The sequence below is a fragment of the Beta vulgaris genome, chromosome 3 (genome assembly GCF_026745355.1).
Source record: "Beta vulgaris subsp. vulgaris cultivar EL10 chromosome 3, EL10.2, whole genome shotgun sequence".
In the NCBI taxonomy this organism is placed as follows: domain Eukaryota; kingdom Viridiplantae; phylum Streptophyta; class Magnoliopsida; order Caryophyllales; family Amaranthaceae; genus Beta; species Beta vulgaris.
The window spans coordinates 2,779,516-2,802,268 of record NC_079204.1 but is presented as its reverse complement, the minus strand read 5'-3'; the positions used below and the strand labels follow the sequence as shown (position 1 = coordinate 2,802,268).

Sequence of the window (22,753 nt, the reverse complement as noted above, 5' to 3'; positions counted from 1 at the left end):
CAACTGCTACCCGCTACTACAACCACTCATAATTTTCTTACGTAGCGTTTTAATCTTCTCCAACCGCTAACCGCTACCTCAAACGTTAGGGCCTAAAACTTCTTAAAAATTATACTTCCTACGTTTAACCAATCGACTATCTAGCATCTATATAAAAGTCTTAGATGATTTCACTTCCACTTCATACTCTGTTTCTTTTGTATTAAAAGAATTTAAACTGAACTGAATTGAACTAAAATGAGAGAAACTGAACTGAAAATAAGTCCAAAACAACATATTCTTATGAAACTTAAACTTAAACTTATATAAAAGTCTTTTGGGTTTGTACTAGCAACACAATTTTACTCCCACCAAAACCCAACTTCGAAACCAAAAGAAAATAACACATCTAAATAAAATCCAAAACCCCATAAAACAAAAGCCCAAAAACCCAAAAACCCAATTACATACAATTCCTCTAACACACTAGGGTTTTAGCACACACCCAATTTCTCATTTTCCGCGGCCCCCAAACCCTTAATATATAACCATCATTTCTCACTCTCTTTCATCGCCCCTTCTTCTTCCTCCTGAAAACCCTAACCCCCAATTCTAACCCTAGGAGAGAGAAAATCCAAATCAATCAACAATGAAGCAAGTTTTATCTTCCGATTTCATGGAAATTCCAGAAGGAATTGAGCTTAAAGTCGATGCCAAAATCATCGTAGTTTCTGGACCAAGAGGTACTCTTACTCGTAACTTCAAACATCTCAATCTCGATTTCCAGATCACAACTAATGAAGATGGAAAGAAGATTTTGAAGATTGATTCATGGTTTGGAACAAGGAAAACTTCTGCTGCTATTCGTACTGCTATTTCTCATATCGAGAATCTTATTACTGGTGTTACTAAAGGTTATCGTTACAAAATGAGGATGGTGTACGCTCATTTTCCTATCAATGCTAGTATTACTAATACTAATAAAAGTATTGAGATCCGTAATTTCCTTGGTGAAAAGAGGGTAACTTTCTGTTTTTTCTTCCACTTTAATTTTATGTTTTTGTTGGATTTTATGTTGTGATGATGTTTTTTGTGATTTTATTTGTTGAATGTGATTTGCTGTTGATTTAATTTTTGGGATCTGTTTTGTTGGGGTGATATTATTTGATTTTAGTAATGTTCTGTTTATATGGAATTTATAATGTTGCATTTCTAGTATTTTTGTAGTGTTTGATATGTATGTAAAGTTTGATTTTAATGGGTCATTGAAATGCGTAAAAATATTACTGGAAAATAGAAGAGGCTATGTTTTTCTTGTGAAAGTTTATCATATAGTTTTCTGTGAAGTGTTTAATTTGTATGTTGAATTTAATTTATATGTGTCACTTGGTTGAATATTAATATTACTGGGGAAATAGAAGAAGCTATGTTATTATTGTAGAAGTGTATCATATAGTTTTTTGGCGTAGCATTACAATTGTATCTTATTTTAATTTAACTTAATTATATGGGTCACTAAGAGGTTATTGTATTGTGGAAATGTTGCATTTTAGTTTGGCACTAGCTTGTTGAATGTTTTGTGAAGTTTAAGATTTTGATTTTTGATGTTTTCCTGGATGGTTAATTGAGTAGTAATTGTAGTATTCTGATTAATAGAAAGTGGAATTTTTTTGTTTTGCATTGCATTTTTTGAAGAGGGGTATTGTGGGAGGTGTAGAGAGTTATTACTTGTTTGTTGATTTGTGGTGATCTTGATTATAGAATTTGTTATATCTTTTGTTACTATTTCTGCTTGTGGTTGTATCATTCGATACGAGGTGTCGTTCTTATGAGATTGATTGTAATTCTTGATGTCATGTTGTTTGTCTAGAATGTAATACATATCAATTATGAAGGCACTTCTTTTCTATTATGTTTTAATGTTGCAATGTTGTTACCTTTGTATAATGAATGTAAGGCACTTGTGCTCTTGTTTTACTTGCATGTTGTACAATGTATTCTCAGAAAGTTCGTGTTCCTTTTCAGTGAATCTAAAGAATATGTTGTATGATTCTCTGGATTTTTCTTGGCAGTCTCTTCACTTGAGGTTCTGTTTACTGTAATTTTGTTATTATCTTGTCCGAGCTTTAGTTTCATCATTGAAACTCATGAAGAGAACCGTCTGTGTATTTATCTTGTACGTCCTTAACTTATCGATCCTGTTCAAGAACATGCTAGGTTGTGCATCTCACAACATGTCTTACGACATAACAGTTGTACAGTTTGGTATCCATTCCTGTATTATATATCTTATTGGAAATGAAACATGCTGCGTGTTGTGTTAGCTGATCAATGATAATATTATGTTTTTTCAGGTGAGGAAAGTTGACATGTTGGATGGGGTAAGCATTTTGCGATCTGAGAAGGTTAAAGATGAACTTGTCTTGGATGGCAACGATATTGAACTTGTCTCTAGATCTGCTGCTCTGATTAACCAGGTATGTTACATCGTTTTAGCTTTAGCTGCTGTGCTTGTTATGTGGTAATTATGTTTCCTAACTGTTGCATTTCTATCGAGCAGAAATGTCATGTGAAGAACAAGGATATCAGAAAGTTCCTTGACGGTATCTATGTCAGTGAAAAGGGAAGGATCGCAGAGGAAGAGTAAAAGCTTCAATGAGCGTGTAGGATTTTGTTCTCTTAAAACTCTCTGGTGTTTTTTTTACTTTTCTTCGTATCGCCTAGTGTCAAAGATTTTGCGCTCAACTTGTCGTACAACATTCAACAGATTGTTTGAAGTTTCTATATTACAATTTTGTGTTGAGGATGCTAAATGGAAAGAATATGTTTTTAGGTAATTATTCATATATGTTTGTACCACTTACTAGCTTGTTTCTTCGTGAGGCTAAGCATTGTTATGGTCCTTAAACACACACACGCCCACATATATTGTGATTGTCAATTTAATTGTTAAGCAACTTCTGACTTTTTTTGTTTTTTGAAGAACTTAAATTGTTTTAAATTTTCTTTTGGCAAGTTGATTATATAACTCTAGTCATTTGTTTTTCGAACTATTTCTTGGAGGTTCAATGGTTAAAGATCTAGTGATCTGTGTAAGGTTATAATTTGGCTCGAAGACGTTTACTGTTCGCGCATTATTGCGATAACAATGTCGTGTTCTGCGTTTGTATGTGATTTTTGTGGGTAGTTTTCAATATTTACTTAACATAAATTTAAGCATACGCATTTTACTTTAGGTGTACTTTAAAATTGCTATTCAAGTTTTTTACAAGTTTTGGGTTGAGAGTATCGCTTTTGCACACGATGCGTGACACCGCGTGTGATTTTGTGGGAATTTTCAATTTAATCGTTACATTATTTGCGTTAAAAATTTGCGTATATGTAATTATACATAAGTGAATAACTATATATGTATAAATTAGTGAATAACTATATATGTAATTATACATAAGTGAATAACTATATATGTATAAATAAAAGCTTGATAAACTTTTAAATTAGTATATGGCATCACATGTGTGCTTGTTATGTGATGATTTTTTGTGAAAACCTATTAGTAAGATATAACTAATATAGTGTTTGTTTTTTGACAAGGTCTTCAAAATGGATCTTTGACCTTTAATATTTTTAATTCTTTATTAACCACATGAATATGTTTTATTATATATATATTTGTGATTTTAAAATTTTATCTAAATAGAGAGTAACAAGTATTATTTTATGAGATGGAGGGAGTAGAAAATTTCAATTATTTATTTCAGAATTACATGTTTCTTTTTTTTTTTTTTCAAATCTGAAAGTTACCTTATCTCAAAAAAATAATCTAAAAGTTAAGTTAGTGCTTTTTTAATTTTTTTGAAACCAATTATCTCAAAAATTTCCATATATAATAGAAATTCAAGTCAAGTTGTCGATATCTCGAGTCGAGCTTTATTTGATCTCACTTAAATCGTGTTTTTGAAGTCGATCTAGAGTAACTAGTGAAATTTTTTGTCTCATTGAAGTGGCTTATATTCTCCATTGACAATAACTTAAATATTACATTAAGAACATGTTTTCGATGGCCAATGGCCATAATATGACTGTGTTATTCTGGTAATTTAAGATGTATCTAAGCTCACATTTTAGAATCTGAAATCATTATGGACTATTTTTTTTCTTCATATTTCCATGTGATCATCATAATTTACAATAAATATTAATAAAATGACTCTGTATGGCAAGACTGGTTGAAAATAAACTGAAAGATAAGTTACCTAAAACTGATAAGGTATAGCTGAAATTGATAAGATGTTTAAATTGACAGGGTAACTGGATGTTCGGCAAAATTATTTGTCTAAGTTGATAAATTATTTTGGCAAAACTAGTTATTATAATGCATAAAGAAAGGCCACAAATATAATTGCTAGATATTTATTTTTATTTTTTTTAGTAATTTTACTCCCAGCATCTTTATTTGACATTAGATATCTGGCGTATCTCTGATGAACATCACAACTAAAAAGACATTACTAAGTTCACTGCTAACAGATAGATACTTTGAGGAAAAAAGAAACTTCCCCTAACAAGTAGAAACTGCAGTGCTATCTAAGGATATAGATACTTTTTCTGGTGTAAGGCTTGTAAGTACTAGTTATATTCTCAGTGTTCTCTTGATCCTTGTCACTACATGATCATACAAGAAATACATGACAGAATCTACAGACTGATAAAATGCACGTCTCCACCTCTTCAAAAGCACTAAACTTCCGACCACTCCCCAAAATCCGGTGGCTAAACCGAGTATTATGACAACATATAACTCCACCTTGTCACGGCTATCATCCTGCTCTTTGTCTTCCTTCGCTTGTTGAACGTTACTGTTGTTGCTTCTGCATTTATGTGGCAATGGATCTCCACACAACCCCGAATTGCCTGCATATATCATCGATTGATCTTCGAGAGTTTGGAGTTGGTTTCCTGTGGGTATTTCTCCATGAAGCTTGTTGTAGGACAAGTTCAAGTGGCTTAAGAAAGTTAACTCGGATATGCTTGGAGGTATAGTCCCTGAGAGCATATTGTTAGATAGGTCAAGAGATTCTAATGATCTCATTTCACCTATCTTCTTAGGTATACTTCCTGCCAAATGATTGTTGGACAAGTTTAGCCCAATGAGTCCTGACAAATTTGCAAGATCCACGGGTATTGAGCCTACTAAGCTGTTGCTTGAAACATCTAAATTCACTACAAACATAAGTGTTGTGGTGTATTGTAGTTCTACCCCTTTCAATAACTCCATGGTAGTTTGTTCAATAGGAAATGGGGGAGGCTTAGGTGACGCGATCTCAGTAGAACTTGTATTTTTAGCAGAAGGGAGCGACTTCATGCCATTTAAGCGACCAATACAATGTGGGATGTTTCCACTCAGATTGTTGCTTGCAAGGTCTAGGATTTGAAGGCATTGTAGCGAGCATAGTTCCGTTGGAATAACACCATCGAGTTGATTTCTTCGTAGCCTGAGAATTTGCAGAGAAGGATGGCTTTGTGCACTATAACTTGGTATCTCGCCTGATAGCTTATTTTCCCCAAGATCTAGAATTATCAACCCTCTTAACCTGCTGAAAGTCTGAGGAATTTTACCTTCAAGAGAATTGTTGTTCAGATTTAGAAATGATAAACTTGAAAGTGATCCCATTGAGTTGGGGATTAACCCTGATAGCTTGTTTGAGGACAAGTTGATAGCATAGATTCCATCTGCACTCCAACAGTCCGGGATTGTTCCGGAGAGCTTGTTCTGCTGAAGGTCCAACAAATGCAGGTTCTTCATATGGCACAAAGAAGTTCGAACTAGACCATTGCTAAGCAATTGACCTTGTGGAAGAGAACCCGAAAATAAGTTATATGAGAGATCTGCATAAGAGGTTTCAAAGGAAAAGTTTGTGATTGGACCTGTAAGATGATTGTGGGATAGATTTACTCCAGCTAAATTTCTCTTCCAAAACCATTCTGGCACTTCCCCTGAAATCCCCGTATTAGAAAGATCCATCAAAGTGAGCTGTTTTTGTGTTCGAATCCATTGAGGAAACCGACTTTCTATTCTACAAAAACTCAACTGAAGTTCCACAAGCTGAAAGGGAGGCTTCCACTCTGGAGTAAGATTCAGGATCAAAGAGTTGAAGCGTAAGTCTAAACTCTTTAAACTAGAGAGGTTCGCGAGGTGCAAGTCAGACACTACACCTTCCATTAAATTCGATGAGAGGCTTATTCTCATCAGTGTCTTGTGCTGACCCAAGACTTCTGGGAACGTTCCCTTCAAATGATTGTTTGACAGTTCCAAATGAGCCAGAGAATGCAGCTTTCCGAGAAAGGAAGGGACAGTTCCATTCAATGAATTATGTGACAAGTCTAGTATTTCCAAAGATGAGAGTTTTTGTAACGAAGATGGTATGGTTCCATTGAGACCATTTCTAAACAGGCTTAACTCTTCCAAGTATGGTAAGCTTCCAATTGATGGTGGAATCAGACCAACAAATCCATTACCCCCAGTGTTCAAGCGTCTTATATTTTTTAGGTCCCCTAACCAACTAGGCAAAGCGCCCGCGAGTTTGTTATTGCTCAAATCCAACATCTTCAAATCATATGTAATGCATTTGGAGAAGTTTTCAGGAGGGTTTTCTAGTTTTGCTTCAAGAACATTATTCCATGACAAATCCAATCCTTTGAATTTGCATGGATTTCCTATGATTCCCATGACTTCCTTTCCCTCTATACGGCTAAAGAAATTCCCCCTAAGACTTAGAAATTCAAGTACTATTATATCTTTTAGCCACAAAGGAATATAACCGTTGAACATATTAAATGAGAGGTCAAGGAATTTAAGGGAGCTCATGTTGGTGAAAAATCGCGGAATGGGGCTTTCTAGCACATTCATCGAAAGATCGAGGAATTGTATCTTCGAAAGCAATGTTAAATTGTAAAAAGCATTAGACAAGTGAGTTTTACCAAGTCCACAATCTTGAAGCCGCAACTTCACCAAAGAAGGAAGCCTTCCGAGTGTTGGCATAGCCTTGTTTGCAGGAGTCAGATAGATGCCACTCAAATCAAGAGATTGCAAGTTCACAAGTCGAGAAATCCATCCAAGATCACTATTGATACGCGAACCATAAAGGTTCGAGCTATCAAGATCGAGTGCTTCAAGACTTGTAAGATTGCCTAGTTGGGGAGGTAAAACCCCCCAAAATGATGCCATAGACAAGTTTAGATATCGTAGGTGTTTGAACGAGCCAATGAACTCCGGGATTTGAGTTCGTTGAAAGTCATTGCCACTTAGATCCAAGTAGTTCAAGTGCCTCAATTCAACCAAACAAGGGTCTAGCTCTTTGGCTTGTAATTGATATGAAGCCACTTTAAAGCTTAATGGTTCGGCGAAATTCCACACTGGTTTAGCTCGTAGATCAAGCTGGTTTATGTAACCTGTAACATTGTTACAGATCACTCCTTTCCAGTGACAGCAATCTTCACCAATCCATGAAGAAAGACGGTTCGAAGGGTCGCTAAAACTCAGCTTGAACATGGAGAGAGCCTCTTGTTCTGGCTTATGGCAGCACAAGACTTTGCTAAAGTGTAGGGATATGAAAAGTAGACAAACTATTACAAATGATTTTTTCATTGTTAAACCAGGTTCTCTTTTTGGAGGTTTCTTTATATTGTATATCTTGGATGAATATGGATGTTGTAGGTTATAGACTTATAGTGTGTTATATAGAAGTAAAAGTTCAAAGGTAATTCTGTACCCTTATCCTCAAGCAAAGGGTAGTCTGACTTGTAGTAGAATTCAGAAATAACAGTCTGAATTCAATTACTGAAAATGAAGTAGGCAATTAAAATGAGAGTGAAACATTACTGATGGAACGTGTTTGTTCGAATAGGAAATTTTCCGAACATAGTTGTCACATTGTCCTTACCCCTCATATATAAGATAACTCGAGATAACCTAAAACACTATGTATGACAATTGATTATTTATACATGGCACATTATGACCGTCATTAAAGCCGAATATCTAGATTTTCAAAGGTAGTAGTTAACTAGTTATAATCACAATTTATTATACCTTCCCGAATTTAAGATTGATTGTGCTATCCTATCTCCATATATGCTTACAAAAATGTTTCGGATCTTTCACCATATATCCCTGATAAAAAAATTTATTCACCATATACCTTCGATGTTTTCGAAATTCATCGTATACCCCTCAATTTCTTAATAATTCACTATATGCCCTTAATGATTAACGATTATCAACTTTTTTAGGGTTAATAATGGAAAAATGGTAAGTAAAGCTAACGGTGAGTTAACGGAAGTTAGAAAAAGGGCTTCTGATGCAAATTTTCGAAAACTCAAGGGTATATGGTGAAATTTTAAAACATTGACGGCCCGTTTGGTTGTTGGCCATAAATGGTGGTAATGGGAATGAATTTGTGTGTAAATTTGTGAGAAATATCATTGTCCATTTCCATGGTAATGCTAATTTATCCTAAAGTGTCCACTTTCCTTCTTGAATTTTCATTCCCATCCAATACCACCTTGTAGGTGGTAATGAGTGGTAATGAAAATTGCTTCCCCTTGAAGACAAAAACACAAGTTTATGGGTGAGATTGCTTGCCCATGGAGAAAAAATACCTCCCCATAGAGATTTTAGGGGGTGCTTTTCTAATAAAATTACACTTAAAATTCATTCTCATTACCGCAATTTATTAACGACTACCAAATGGGCCGTGAGGGTATATAGTGTATTTTTTAATTTGTCCGTTGTCGGGGATATTTGGTGAAACCGTTTTGGTAACAATCCAAACTAACGGGTTGTAAAACTAAGAGCACGCTCAAATTGGTTCAGAAATTTTTATGTGATGTTACGTTGTTGAGTTGCAAATATGAACTATTAAAGAAGCCATGGCCCATGTGGTATTCTACAAACAAGGCTTGTGGACTGTGGTTTGTGTTAGGTGTTATGCTTCAAAGTTCAAACTATGTGGAATGATAAGTGTTCAACTCAAGTCCTATAGTTATGGAATGTCAGTAAAATTAAGTTAGTTGAATTGGTCAAAAATATTAGCATGGGTTAATTAGTGATATAAAATAGTAGTCATGATTAGTTAGGCAAGATAAGATCATGGGATTATGTGTCTATGTCTTACTTTAGTTGTTATTTGATTTCCTTATTTATTCTTGTAGTTCTTTTAAGTTTTTATGCAATGTAATGAATTGATTATATTATACGAAAACTGACTATATCATACAAAAATAGACTACATAAAAGGTGATTGTAACAAACAAAAAATGGTTGTTTCAAACGAAAATTGATTAGGTCATATAATCTTCGATGCACAATAAGTTATTGTGAACTTGGTTCATTTAAGTTTTTTTTTTATTAGCACAGGTTAGTGATAGGAAGTAGTGGTCATGTTCAGTTAGACAATATAAGAATAAGATCATGTTCCTATTTTCTTGGCTTTAGATTGTTTTTTTTTTTTGTGCTTATACATTCTTGTAGTTCATGTTATTATGCAATGTATTAAGGTAATGAATCAGTTTCTTTTGCTTTCTCCTGCCAACTTCCTCATTTTTATTACTTCCTCTGTCTTTATATATATGTTACACTTTAACTTTTGACGTATGACAACGCAAAATTTTGAGAACATATATCTCTAATTTTGTATTTGTAAAAATTATTAAAAGTACATATTGAGACAAATCTAACAGGATCCCAATTCCCACATGACTTTTTATTCACATATAAATCACAAACAATGGTCGAAGTGAAATTTGTAAATAATATAAAATGTCAAAGTGTAACATGTAAAAAAATGGAGGAAATATATATTTTAACTTCTACAATTTGATGACACATATACGATGCACGGGACCATTAGGTATATATACTACTCGTTGTGAGGAGCAAATCCTAAAGTGTTTTTCTTACATTTAGGGGTGAAGTTATTCGGATAAAATACGAAATCCAATTCGATATCCGAATTAGTAAGTCGAATCGGATTCGAAATGTGTTTGGATTGGATTCGGATTGAGATTTTTTGAAAAATTGGATTTTCTAATCAGATTGGATTGAGGGTAATTGGATCCAAAAGTCCAATATAACCGAATAGTAATATGCCTTGTATTATGGAGCTGGATTGGGCTTAAGTGCTTTACTGAATTTTTTTTTATATATAAAATGCCTAGTCCATAGCTCGTTAGGCGTAGCACTTCAACCTATCCCCCTAAAACCTTAACATCACTTAATTCCTCATTTTCTAAACCTACTAGGCTGTTGTTATACTTAATTTATTTCATCGAAAAACTAGAATTTTAAAAAATCGGATTTTCAGATCGGATCAGATCCAATCTAGAGTATGAAAATTCGGATTGGATTGGATCAGATTCGAACTCTAATTGGTTTGGATTCGGATTGTAAAATTGAGATTCAAATTTTATTCGGATAGGATTAGATTAGGCCCTAATCCAAATTGTATACCGAACTTTCACCCTACTTACATTTCACTAATATGAAAAAGATGTTGCACATATTACGGGGAAAAAGTTTAGATGTCTCCCCTCTCAACAGCTAAAAGCAATTGAAGTAGACAAGTAGTACGAGTCAATCATGTCATCAAGAAAAGAAAAATTCTTGTTTATTTTTGAAATGGTAATCATAGATTGTTGTCGAAAGTTTGGACTACTAGTTTACACTTCACACTATGCGATAATTTTCACATTACCCTCACATTCGCGTTTCCTCTACTTGGTAATTGTTGCTGGGATGCTCGTGACTCGCAATATAAAAAGGACATTGGGCGTAAGAGTATGCTTCGTTTTATCCATAAGAATAAGATAGCAAAAACTACTAGTACTATTTTATGGCTATGCAACATTATCTATATTGGAAGAAAAAACCTATGCTTTCTTTGGAATTTTTGGTTTCTTTCATCTTAGAATACAAAGTAAGCTATATTACAAGTTTACAACTACACACCAATACTGCAAACCCAAGACTGTCAAATGAAGAAAAGAAAACATGTATGAAAAAAATACTAATAGTGATCTACCAAAATCCATGTTACACATTCATGATCTTTAATTTGTTCCATGGTATCTAAAACTTCTACTATTATTTCTTCAACCCTTTGATCCTTCCCACAAATTGCACATTCAAGTAATCCATGACACAATCCACACGTCGAAACAAAGCATGTCTCCATGTTTTCTTTATCACTAAACTTCCTACAACTCCCCAAAATCCAGTAGCAAAGCCAAGCACTACAACAATGTAGAACACCATCATATCAAGGTCATCTTCCCTATTATTCTCTTCTTCAGCAGCTTGTTCTTGTTCTTGTTCTTCATGTGGTTTGCGTTGTTTGCTTTCGCATTTATTTGGCAATGGATCTCCACATAAACCTGCATTGTTGCCATATATGGATGGATCATTGAGAGTTTGGAGTTGGTTTCCTGTAGGTATTTCTCCATGAAGTTTGTTGTAGGACAAATTCAAGCCAATCAATGATGTTAAGGCAGACAAGCTAGATGGGATTGTTCCTGAGAGATTATTATTAGATAAATCAAGAGACTCAAGTGAGCTCATTGCACCTATCTTCTTTGGAATACTTCCTGTCAAATGATTGTATGACAAGTTCATACCGATGAGTCCTGTTAGATTTGTAAGCTCATCAGGTATTGATCCCACTAAGTTATTAGACGAAAGGTCTAAGTTTACTACAAACTTCAATGTTGTAGTATACTCTAGTTCATCACCTTTTAAAACCACCATTGCATTATCCCTTGTACTAGGAGGTGCACCAACAAAGTACCCTGTTTCACCATGAGATTTCATGTTGATAAAGTGGCCAAAACAACGAGGGATGCTTCCTGTCAAATTGTTATTCGCGAGATCAATGATTTTAAGGTAAGAAATCGAACATAATTGTGTAGGAATAACACCTTCAAGTTGATTTGCTCGTAATCTTAGAATCGAAAGAGAAGGAAGGCTTTCTTTACCCCAACTAGGTATCTTCCCTGTTAACTTATTTTCACCAAGATCCAAGATCACCAATCCTGAACGTCGAGCCTTAAAAGTTGAAGGTATTTCACCTTCAAGAGAGTTGTTGTTTAGTTGAAGATTCACTAACCATGGAAGTAATCCAAAACTTAAGGGGATAGTTCCTGAGAGTTTATTGGAAGCGAGATCAACAAAGCTTAAGTATGTTGAGTCCCCCCAACAATCAGGAATTGTACCGGTGAGTTCGTTCCCCTTAAGGAGGAGTATATCTAAGTACCTCAAATTGCACAATGAAGCTTTTTTTACTAGCTCATTTTTAGGGGATGTAGCATGTAGAAGAGTCCCTGAAAAAGAGTTGTTTGAGAGGTCTAAGGATAAAAGGATTGAAGAAGAAGGGAAATCCGGAATTGGACCTATAATATGATTGTTGGAGAGATTCAAGTAGCGTAAATTCATGTTTGGAAACCATCCCACCAATTCCCCAGAGATCTCATTATTGGAAAGGTCTAACACAAAGAGCTCACTTTGCATCTTTATCCATTGTGGAAATTGACCTTTTATTCTACAAGACCTCATATGAAGTTCCTTAAGTTGAAACATGGGTAGCTTATTGAAGGTAAGGTTCAAGTTTAGTAGATTAAAGCTCAAGTCTAAGAGCTCTAAACTCGAGAGGTTGCCAATATGTGAATCAGAGACTACACCATCAAGAAAATTCGACGAAAGATCTAAGCTTGTCAAGGATGATAGTGCCCCTAAAGATAAGGGAAAGGATCCATGCAATGAGTTATCTCCTAAATCTAGAATTTTCAAGGAAGATAATTTTCCTATGGAGGAGGGAATGGAACCATTTAAACCACAATCTCTCAAATGTAATTCTTGTAATAATGGTAAGTTCCCAATAAAAGAGGGAATTGGACCATCTAGCCTATTGCTATCAAGGTCCAAAACTTTTAATTTTTTGAACTCTCCTAACCAATAAGGCAAAGTAGATGTGACATTATTGAAGGATAAGTCAAATATTTCCAAATCATATGTGATGCACTTTGAAAAATTCTCATAAGAGCTTAGTACATCTCCTCCAAGAACATAGTTATGGGACAAATCTAGTACTTTGAGATTGCATAGATTTCCCACAATGCCTATAATTGTCCCTCCCTCAATATGACTAAAAGAATTCCATCTAGATTTATGTATACTATCATAAGAATCTCCTCCTCTAAGGCTAAGAAATTCAAGTCCTCTAATGTTCCTAAGCCAAAGAGGGACAGAGCCATTCAAGTAGTTAAGTGAAAGATCAAGGACTCTTAGAGAACTCATATTGGCTAAAACATGTGGGATTGGACCTTCCAAGAGGTTCCTCGAAAGATCGAGATGTTCGAGTATAGAAAGGAAAGTTGAATTAGAGAATATGTAAGATAAGTGAGGATTACCAATTCCAACCCCTGAGAGTCGGAGGTGTAACAATGGAAGATCGCGTAGTGCTTGCAATGCTTTGCCAGTCAGAACATTGTGGCTTATGTCCAAATACTGCAAATTAGCAAGTGAAGAAACCCAATGAAGATCAGGTATTTTGAGTGATGAACCAAAACCAAAACACTGAGAGCAATGAAGATCTAGGACTTGTAAGCTAGTTAGATTGCCAAGTTGTGAAGGAACAACCCCACTAAACTCTGCATCCGAGAGGTTAAGGTACCTTAAATGCTTCATTGACCCTATAAACTCTGGAATACTGCTATAACCGAAAGAATTCCCACTCAAATCTAAGTACCTCAACTGTCTTAGTTCGAGCAAAGAACTATCAAAATGAGGGAAAATTAGCTTAGAAGCACTAACAATCTCACACTTCATGACCTCACCTTGTATTGAACCATACATGAAACTCTCCTCAGTGTTAAAACTATGTGCAAGACATGGAGATATATCAGTGTGTAAATCGAGTTTAAGCACGAAACGAGTAACATTATGACAAGTTACTCCTTGCCATTGACAACAATCCTCCCCCTTCCATGAAGAGAGACGATTTGTTGGTTCAGTAACACTTAGATTGAAGTTAAAGAGAGGCTCTCTTTCGATAACGTTTCGTTTGAAGTTTATGAGAGCCTCTCTTTCGACCTCATGGCAGCCTACGACGAAGCACATTTGCTGCACAATGAGCATGAGCATGTAAGTAAGAAAGAGTGCTAGTGAATAAACTCTAGTCATTGTTAAATTTAGAAAAAGATTGGACAATTTGTGTTTGTGGGATGTAGGAGACTAACTCATAAGATTAATTAGTATATATAAGCTAAGTTGTATATCATCGTTTTCAAGTAAGAAATACGTAAAGATTAGCTGTTAGCTATAGGAAACTTTACTAGTCCTTCTCTTATGGTTTCATTGTCATAGAAGAAGTCTTTTTGATCAATTACTAGTCACTTGAGTTTGCTCAATAAAACAAGGTAATGGTTTGTCTGTAGACTGTAATCAAATCTAGTCAGTCAAACAAAGAATATTTAGTGTTGGATTTACTCAACAATTTGCATAAGATTGTTGTATTGATTAGTTTGTGGCTCCTCTCTAACAAGTATGAAATATCCAATGCAAACATTGTAGATCTTTACGTAGCTATATAATGCTTATAGTAAATTGCTAACATAGTGCTAATAGAATCTAATGTACTCCCTCCGCTTTCTTTTATTTAATTTGCTATATTGTTTTTGGACAGTTTTCAAGACGTTTTTTTAACTCTTAACATCTCTGACGCCTTTCAAGTAAATTTAATATACATGACTATATTTTTACTTATAAAAAATTCAATATAATCAATCAAAATTGGTGGTTTGATTTCCCAAAATAGAAATATATCAAATTAAAAAAAAAGCAAATAGAGATTAACACTAATATAAGATCTCCTTTTAAAAAACATATTACATCTACCCCTTCATCGATCTTGAGTAGAATCCCGATCCTGATCACCTTGTAGTAAAAAGGTTGTTTGTGTTGCCTACAAAAGGCCCTATCGTCAAAGTAGTGGACAATCTTTCTCCCATGTTTTTCAGTTTCTCCGTTGCCAAAGTATGAGCCAAATGACTTGATTACATGCCCTTATCCTTAGGTCATTGACTTGATTACAATCCACATAACCATATGTGATAAGTTTTCCATCTGAAAAAATGTGTCGAGAACAACATAAAAGCCCGAAAAGAATATATTACAGATAGCATGAGAATATTGAGAACAAGGTAATAAATGTACTTTTACAAGATAAACTTGGACCTCCACTGGGCCTGAATATTTCTGGTCCAAAGCCAAGTAGAGTTTGAGTGTCCATCCAAATACCAATTCCCCTACCCGAACAGTTTTGCCAAAGCCCAAGTTAGTTGTCAGCTCAGACTAACCTAGCTATTAGAAGAAGAAATTAATTCGTAGATGAGGTAATTGCATTTGCATCTAATACCTACTTTTAAAAAAAAAAACTCTTATTTGAACGTTAATATTTTTAATTGTGTATAAGTAAAAATTATAAAAAGTTAATATTTGAAATTCTCGCATTGAGACGAATTTAATAAGATCATCAGTTGACTATTGTATGGGTACTACCCAAGTCTGCTGGCGGACATGAATTAAGTCCGACAGGAAATGTCCAGGACGCGAACTCATGAGAAGGAAATAAATGTTCCTCAATCTGAAATCGGGACTGCCGTCACGGCTACCGAAAAGGACAAAAGATAGGGAATCTTTCCTCTGACAGATTCATCACAGTCATACACGTGTCAAAGGATTACCTCTCCTGTCAGATGAATAGTTCATCTATAAATAGTCCAATGGTACTATTTCTGCATGTACATTCTCTCTCATACTTAAAATAGCTTATCTCTCTCTGTAATCCTTATCGGACATTAGCTGACTTGAGCATCGAAGGGGGTTTCCTCACAACCACCCCGAGAGTAGCTCACGTTTGTTCTTGTGTAGATCACCACTCCCGGATAGCCCCCAATTACTGGCCTCTTAGGTCCGCCACCGTTTCTTAACCGGAACAACTATATTTTTCCTTATGTAACGGTGAAAGAAAGCTTGTCAAAGTTGGTTGATTAATAGTGCCCAAATATCAAATGGTGCAACAAAAAAGAAAGGAATAATTGTCAATAATAAGTTAACCTTTGTCCCATTTGCTAAAAATAAGTCTTTTGATTATTTCCTGAATAAGTCTATCTTTAGTAGTTATCAATATTATTACAAATAATCTGACTTTTTTCTTTTTTTTTTTAATTTGTAGTTTTTTTTTTGTCTCATTCCTTTGAAAAGTTACACATATCACAGTTAAATAAGTTAATAACAGGCAACGACTTGTTATAAACAGATTGGTATTAAAGGTCGACTAATTCAAGAATAATCAAAAAGTTGACTTATTTTTAGCAACAATTTTTCTTTCAAGTTTTGGAGAAAAATGTTTATAAAGAGATGGTAAACTCTTTTCCACTTTACTGTTCCTTTTGAAACTCTTGTCGAACCAAACAACGGAAATTAGAGCAAATCGTTTTCCGAGAAAACAATCGGAGCCCAAATGTTCAACTATCTATATAATACTATAAAGCAATAAGGATTTGCTTATGTGTCAAGAGCAAATTGAATTGTTGATGTGTCAATCCTTTGTAATATCTTTACAATTTTTTGCCACGTGTATTTGTCTCTAAATATTTTTTAGGTATATCAGGTAATTTTTAAGAAAGTTTTCAGTTATGGAATGTAAATCAACTAAATTTTAGGAATTGATTGCTATTAATTAGTAATTACTTATGCATCATAAAACTACCAAAAATAATATATCTCCTAAATCCGATATTTTAGGCACTAATTAAAAAAATCATATTCCCTAAATACAGTATTTTAGAAACTAATTAAAAATTCATATCCCCTAAATTCGTATATTAGTTATTAATCATATATTTTGGCACTAATTAAGAAATAAATTTATAGAAAGAAGCTGATATTTTAGGTACTACTTAAGGTATTACAACTATTTAAATGAACATGTTGTACTCTCTTAAACCCAAATTAAAATAAAAGTCTTAACATATTATAATATTAAACTTAAAGTTTACCAAGGGACGTATTAATCATACAATAAGTTGTATTATAGGTTATTTAAAAAGTTCAAATTATAAGATCATTGACCACATATCCATACCATCAAAATTATAAGTTCATTGCAAACTATAAAATAGTGGGTCGTCATATTACGAAGACTACGGTGTATCCCATAAAACGATGATTATTATTAGTGAGTTACAATGTGATTAGCAATACAAAACACGATCCACGATAAAATCAATAATAATTGATATTAACACCTCATCTATAACACAAAAAAGAAACATCTTATGTATTAACACTTAGCTTGCATAAAAGAATAAACATCTTATGTACTAACACTTAGCTTGCACAAAAGAATAAACATCTTATGTACTAACACCTAATATTAAACTATCAACTAAAAAACGGATTAGCCAATATATAAATAGATAAGAAAATATAACAAAATCTCAACAAAAGTTAATTTGCTAATAAAGTTCCAAACTGTAACAAACCCTTGCTTAGAACTCTCAGTTTTCACTGCCATACAAATTCTATCTTTTTCCATCTCAATTTGAACATATAGAAAGTGAATCATCATCTTCATATAAAAAACTTATGTAGATAACATCTAAATCTCACACATCCAACGTCAATGAATAAAAACACAATCAAATTCATTTTTTCTCCATTTTCGAAAATATCAAATGTGTTCGATGAATCTGTGGTCAAACTTTTGGATAACTTTTTTCGAATAATCTGGTATTGAATGAGAACTTTTTTCTTTAATAACATAAGATTCGATTGATCGAATGTAGCAGTTTTTCGAATAAATCTCCATTTTATTTAAATATGATATTGCCCAAATTCAGGAGAAAGGTTCAATTAAATATAACAATTCTAGCTATGTTTTAAATCTCCATTTTTGGTTTGTAAGTTGCACGGGTTAGTTAGCCATATCAAGAGTTACCAGCATTAGGGTTTGAAATTTTATATGTGATAAAGATCACGGGATCTCAAGACGACAAAAGAGTGGGGGTGAGAGGGGCAGTGGAAAGTAGGGATGGCAAAAAGTGGGAAAAGAAGTGGTTGCATGATTGAATCCCAACAATAGAGCGAACTGTGATTTTATTTGGTCCTCAATGTGAAGCAATGGGTAAAGAAAATACTTTTTCAGTCAACGTCGCACGATAATATTAATTACATCAGTCATTGAACGCACGGGTTATGCGTCAGTTTTAAAATATTCCTCATAAATGATATGATTATAAAAAGTTTAAATCATGATCTAATATTCACCCCATGATTTTGGGAGAAACATCATAAAATCATAAAATTTATAAATATAAAAAATTCCGTGCATTTTGCACGGGTCAAAACCTAGTTAATCTATATATAGATTATAGGTTATGTAGTTGAAACCTGGCCCTAAGCTCCACTACTGAATACAAAGCTATATTTAGCATTCTTCTTGATCAAAAAATTTCAATAATTCCTGTAAAAATATCAATAATTATAATGAAACTGATTGTTAGCCATACAAGTTCCGAAAAAGAACAACATGCTGGAAAGATCTATATTGTTGGAATTTTTTATTGATTATTAAAGAAACTAGGAACTATATACTCCTCCTAAAATGTATCGCCCTTGTTTTTACTTTTTAGACCCCCTAATCATTTGACTCATTACTTCCTAAATCATTGTAAACCCTCCTTTCCCACCCTGAAAATCATTTTTAGATATTAAGGATTACTCTCTTTGTTTTTTTTTTTATCGTTCTCATTTAGAATCTTCTCAATTTTTTTCAATTTATAAGGAAAAAATATAGTCACGTAGAATCTTGTTTGATTTGTCTCAATTAGTACATTATTAATATTCAATCATTATAATCTTTACTAATATATAATGAAAGATATTTAAGTTGATATGCATTAGGAGATATGCACAGGAAAGTGAGAAAGATAAAAAAAATAGAGGAAGTATAGACTAATCATGGGATAACTCAGAACAATTTTACGTGCTGAGTAGTTAGGACGAGTTCAAAAGACTAATCATGTGATACATTTCAGGTCTTGTTTGGTTGACAAAACAAATCATGAGAAGTGCGAATTCCTAAGAAGTAGAAGTATATGAAGTTGTTTGGTTGGCAAAACCATGGGAATTTGCACTTCCTACGAAGTTCTACTTCCTCCAAAATGGAGGAAGTTACTTACCTAGGTCCCCCTAGGTAAGTAGAGCTTCCCATAGGAAGTTCTACTTCCCATTATCAACCAAACACAATTTTACACTTCCTAGGAATTTCAAATACATGAAAAAAATAACTTCCTAGGAAGTATGACTTCCTATATACAACCAAACAAGGCCTCAAAATATTCAGTATTCAGTACTAGTGTACTACACCTAATTGCATTATTGATATTGCATGTACATTCTGTTAAGTGTTAATACAAGTAAACAAAGTGCCAAAAAACAAAGAGGGTCCTTAGAAAACGACCAAAAGAAAGCACAAATCTTAGTTAACCTTCACCAGTTGGTGCCCCATCCATTGTTATGAAACGATAGTGGCTTTTGTTCTTATCAATATTATCATCCTCCTCCCTCAACTTATAGGCTTTCTTTTTCATATTTTACACACAACTAGACAAAATCCAACCTAGATAATCTACTTATGTTGCACCAATGCTCTATATTGTGCCACGTCCATTAACATATTCTACTTGAATTAAACTTACATGACAAAACTTGCAAATTAAACACTACTATATGCTTCATTTTCATCATTGTTCCTCCACCACTACCACCACCAAAACCGAGTTTTGCTACCCTGTCCTATGTCTTGCACCGCCTTCTTTAGAAGGTTTCTCGTGTGGTTAGCTCTAGTGTTGGTTTTACGCGTGGTGTTGGGTGGCGAAGATGGTCTAAAGAGTACTCATATGATTACTATGACCAAATCCCATTCTTTTCCAAAATTTAGCACATCTATTAACCCAAGGATTGAGCATGATATTAAGCTACTAGGAAGTGCTAAGCTCTCTAGTGACAAGCAAAGCATCCAAATCCCGGATATTTCAGAATTGGATGATCTTAGGCATCAAGCAGGCCGAGCAATCTACTCTTCACCTATCAGGGTGTTTGATCCTAATAGCCAAACACCGGCTTCATTTGAAACTACATTCTCCTTCCAACTCAATAACCATACTTCACCCTTACCCTCTAATAGTACTTCAGAAGAAGCTCATGGAGGTAAGAAAATTTCGTTATCTACTTGGTTTTATCTAGGACTAATTGAGAAGATTATAATGCCATGGATATGGTTCTTTTTTCTTGATAATATAGAACTTTACAGCTATATAAATAGTTCAACATTTTTAAAACTTTCATGATTTCTGATTAATTAAGAGGTCTGAGTTATAATTATAACTAGTATTTTGCTTCCTAGGCAGCATTCCAAGAAACTTTCTTGTGATAAGCATTCTGAGTGATTCAGTGAAATGGACAAAAGTCTAGGCTGCATGCTTATCCACTGGTCTTGTTTTGGAATTTGCGCAGTTTCTTTTTTTTTGATCCATATGAGCCACGAAGGCACTACAAAGTACAAATGGAATTTGCACAGTTGATGTATCTAATTAGTTTTATATACTATCATTGTTCACTGATATTAGGAACTTCATAAAGTCATTACTCTCAAAAGTCTGAAGCAGTCTCAAACAAATTTGTTTAGAAGAAATGTTCTTAATTTAGAGATTAGATCAGCCTCTCTTTTACAGGAAATTTCACTCCTAAATCATAATGACTGACTTAATAATAGGAGCAATATATTTGTAGATTATGGACTGATAGACTGATAGTCAAATGTGCAATTATGTGTTACTGATTACTAACAACAATCAGGAACATAATTATATGCAGGAAGTGGACTCACCTTCCTAATCGCCCCGGATGAGTTCACAGTAGGCCGACCTGGACCTTGGCTAGGAATGCTTAACGACGCCTGCAATGACAACTACAAGTTTATTGCTGTCGAGTTCGACACACGACAAAACCCGGAATATGGTGACCCGAATGACAATCACATTGGTATAAACTTAGGTAGCATTGTATCAAAGTCCACCATTAATGCCTCAGATTATGGCTTATCCTTTGAAGATGGGTCAATCCATCTAGCACGGATTACTTATGATGGATCTACCCAAAGGATGGAGATATGGGTCGAATCAAACCCAAAGACTCCACTAAGATCAGTGTTTTCTGATGACATTGATCTCACACCATTTCTTAATGAGTATATGTTTGTAGGATTCTCTGCTTCAACAGGAAACAAAACACAGATACACAACATTTTGTCCTGGAACTTTACCTTCACAACACCTGCATTTCTCCGTTACCCAACAAGTGAAACATGTGATAGTAAGATTTTAGTTGGTAAAAATAGAGTTAGTGAGAATAACAAGGTACCCATTAAGAAGGAAAGGTCATCTACCCCATTTCTGATCTTCATTTGTGTTGTGGTGCTCTGTTTTCTGATTTTCATCAACCTTTATTTCAATGGCAAGAAAGCCAAAAAATCTTATGTTGGGTCAGCATTTATGTTCATGCCGGAAAAGAAGCTGAGACCAACGCCGCCTAACAAGGCACGGAGGTTTACAAGGTCAGAATTATCATTGGCCACAAGGGGATTTAGTGATTTGGAGGTTATAGGGAGTGATTCAAGCGGAGTTTTGTACAGGGGCACCTTGCCCAACGGGTGTCATGTGGCTGTCAAGCGGTTCCTGAGTCAGTTCCTGGGCTCTTTAAGCATGGATAGGAGGAAATTCTTGAAGCGAGTCGTGTCTTTGAGTCGGGTTAGGCACCCGAGTTTGGTGCCTATCCGAGGTTGGTGTTATGAAACACGGGTTTATATGGTGGTTTATGAGTATATGTTTAATGGATGTGTTGATAAGTGGTTGTTTGGTGTTGGGGTTTTACCTTGGAGTCGCCGGTTTAAGGTGGTAAAAAATGTTGCTAATGGGTTAAGCCATCTTCATTCACGTCAAATTGCTCATAACAACGTTCAAGTAAGCAGTGTTTTCCTCGACGTGAGCTTCAAGGCCGTGCTTGGTGATTTTGGACTGAGTGATCCATTTGGGATTGATTCGACATCTAGTCGAAGTGTTGACGTGTTCAACTTTGGCATTCTCGTGCTAGAAGTCGTGTCCGGGAGAAAAAGATGGGTTGCTGAGAAGCTCGAGACAGATTCTAGAGGGTCGGGTTCCAGTCAAAGTGAGTTAGCCATGGATGAAATGGACTTGCTGGATTATGCATGGATAATGCATGAAAGGGGTGAGAAAATTAAGATGGTTGATCGATTAATGGGATCCATTGTTGACACTAATCAAGCTTTGCGCGTTATTGACATTGCCTTGCTTTGTACCTTGCCCGAGAACAATGGAAGGCCTAAAATGGAGGAAATAGTAACGTTCTTGACCATGGACTGCATCCTACCCGAGTTGCCACCAAATCGACCTATTGTATTGTTTCCATACAACAGTGGACCTCATCTTTGTGGAGGCTATGTTTGTGCTCCCTTCGGCTAGAACTTAAAGAAAAGGACCTAAAGAAAATTGTATGGAAAGCAAAGATTGTTCACTAAAAGGATGCTGTAGTATGAATTTGTGTGCATTTTCAACATTATCAAACAATTTACATGTGAAT

General features: G+C 34.7%; 4 protein-coding genes across 4 annotated transcripts; 2 read left to right on the top strand and 2 right to left on the bottom strand.

Annotated features, from left to right (window-relative positions):
• The first annotated feature begins 517 nt into the window (after positions 1–517).
• On the top strand, positions 518–2,838 carry LOC104888126 (60S ribosomal protein L9). Its single transcript, XM_010672994.4, has 3 exons — positions 518–1,000; positions 2,334–2,456; positions 2,540–2,838. The coding sequence occupies exons 1-3, from the start codon at positions 629–631 to the stop codon at positions 2,624–2,626; spliced, it is 582 nt and encodes a 193-aa protein (XP_010671296.1). The 5' UTR covers positions 518–628; the 3' UTR covers positions 2,627–2,838.
• Positions 2,839–4,477: 1,639 nt separating this feature from the next.
• Positions 4,478–7,723, bottom strand: LOC104888125 (receptor-like protein EIX1). Its single transcript, XM_010672993.4, has one exon. It carries the CDS (start codon positions 7,625–7,627, stop codon positions 4,613–4,615), a length of 3,015 nt encoding a protein of 1,004 aa, XP_010671295.2. The 5' UTR covers positions 7,628–7,723; the 3' UTR covers positions 4,478–4,612.
• A 3,169-nt stretch (positions 7,724–10,892) lies between these two features.
• Positions 10,893–14,251, bottom strand: LOC104888124 (receptor-like protein EIX2). Its single transcript, XM_048640835.2, has one exon. It carries the CDS (start codon positions 14,210–14,212, stop codon positions 11,123–11,125), a length of 3,090 nt encoding a protein of 1,029 aa, XP_048496792.1. The 5' UTR covers positions 14,213–14,251; the 3' UTR covers positions 10,893–11,122.
• A 5,360-nt stretch (positions 14,252–19,611) lies between these two features.
• Positions 19,612–22,720, top strand: LOC104888123 (probable L-type lectin-domain containing receptor kinase S.7). The gene is made up of 2 exons (XM_010672991.4): positions 19,612–20,305; positions 20,972–22,720. The coding sequence occupies exons 1-2, from the start codon at positions 19,894–19,896 to the stop codon at positions 22,633–22,635; spliced, it is 2,076 nt and encodes a 691-aa protein (XP_010671293.2). The 5' UTR covers positions 19,612–19,893; the 3' UTR covers positions 22,636–22,720.
• Positions 22,721–22,753: the final 33 nt, after the last annotated feature.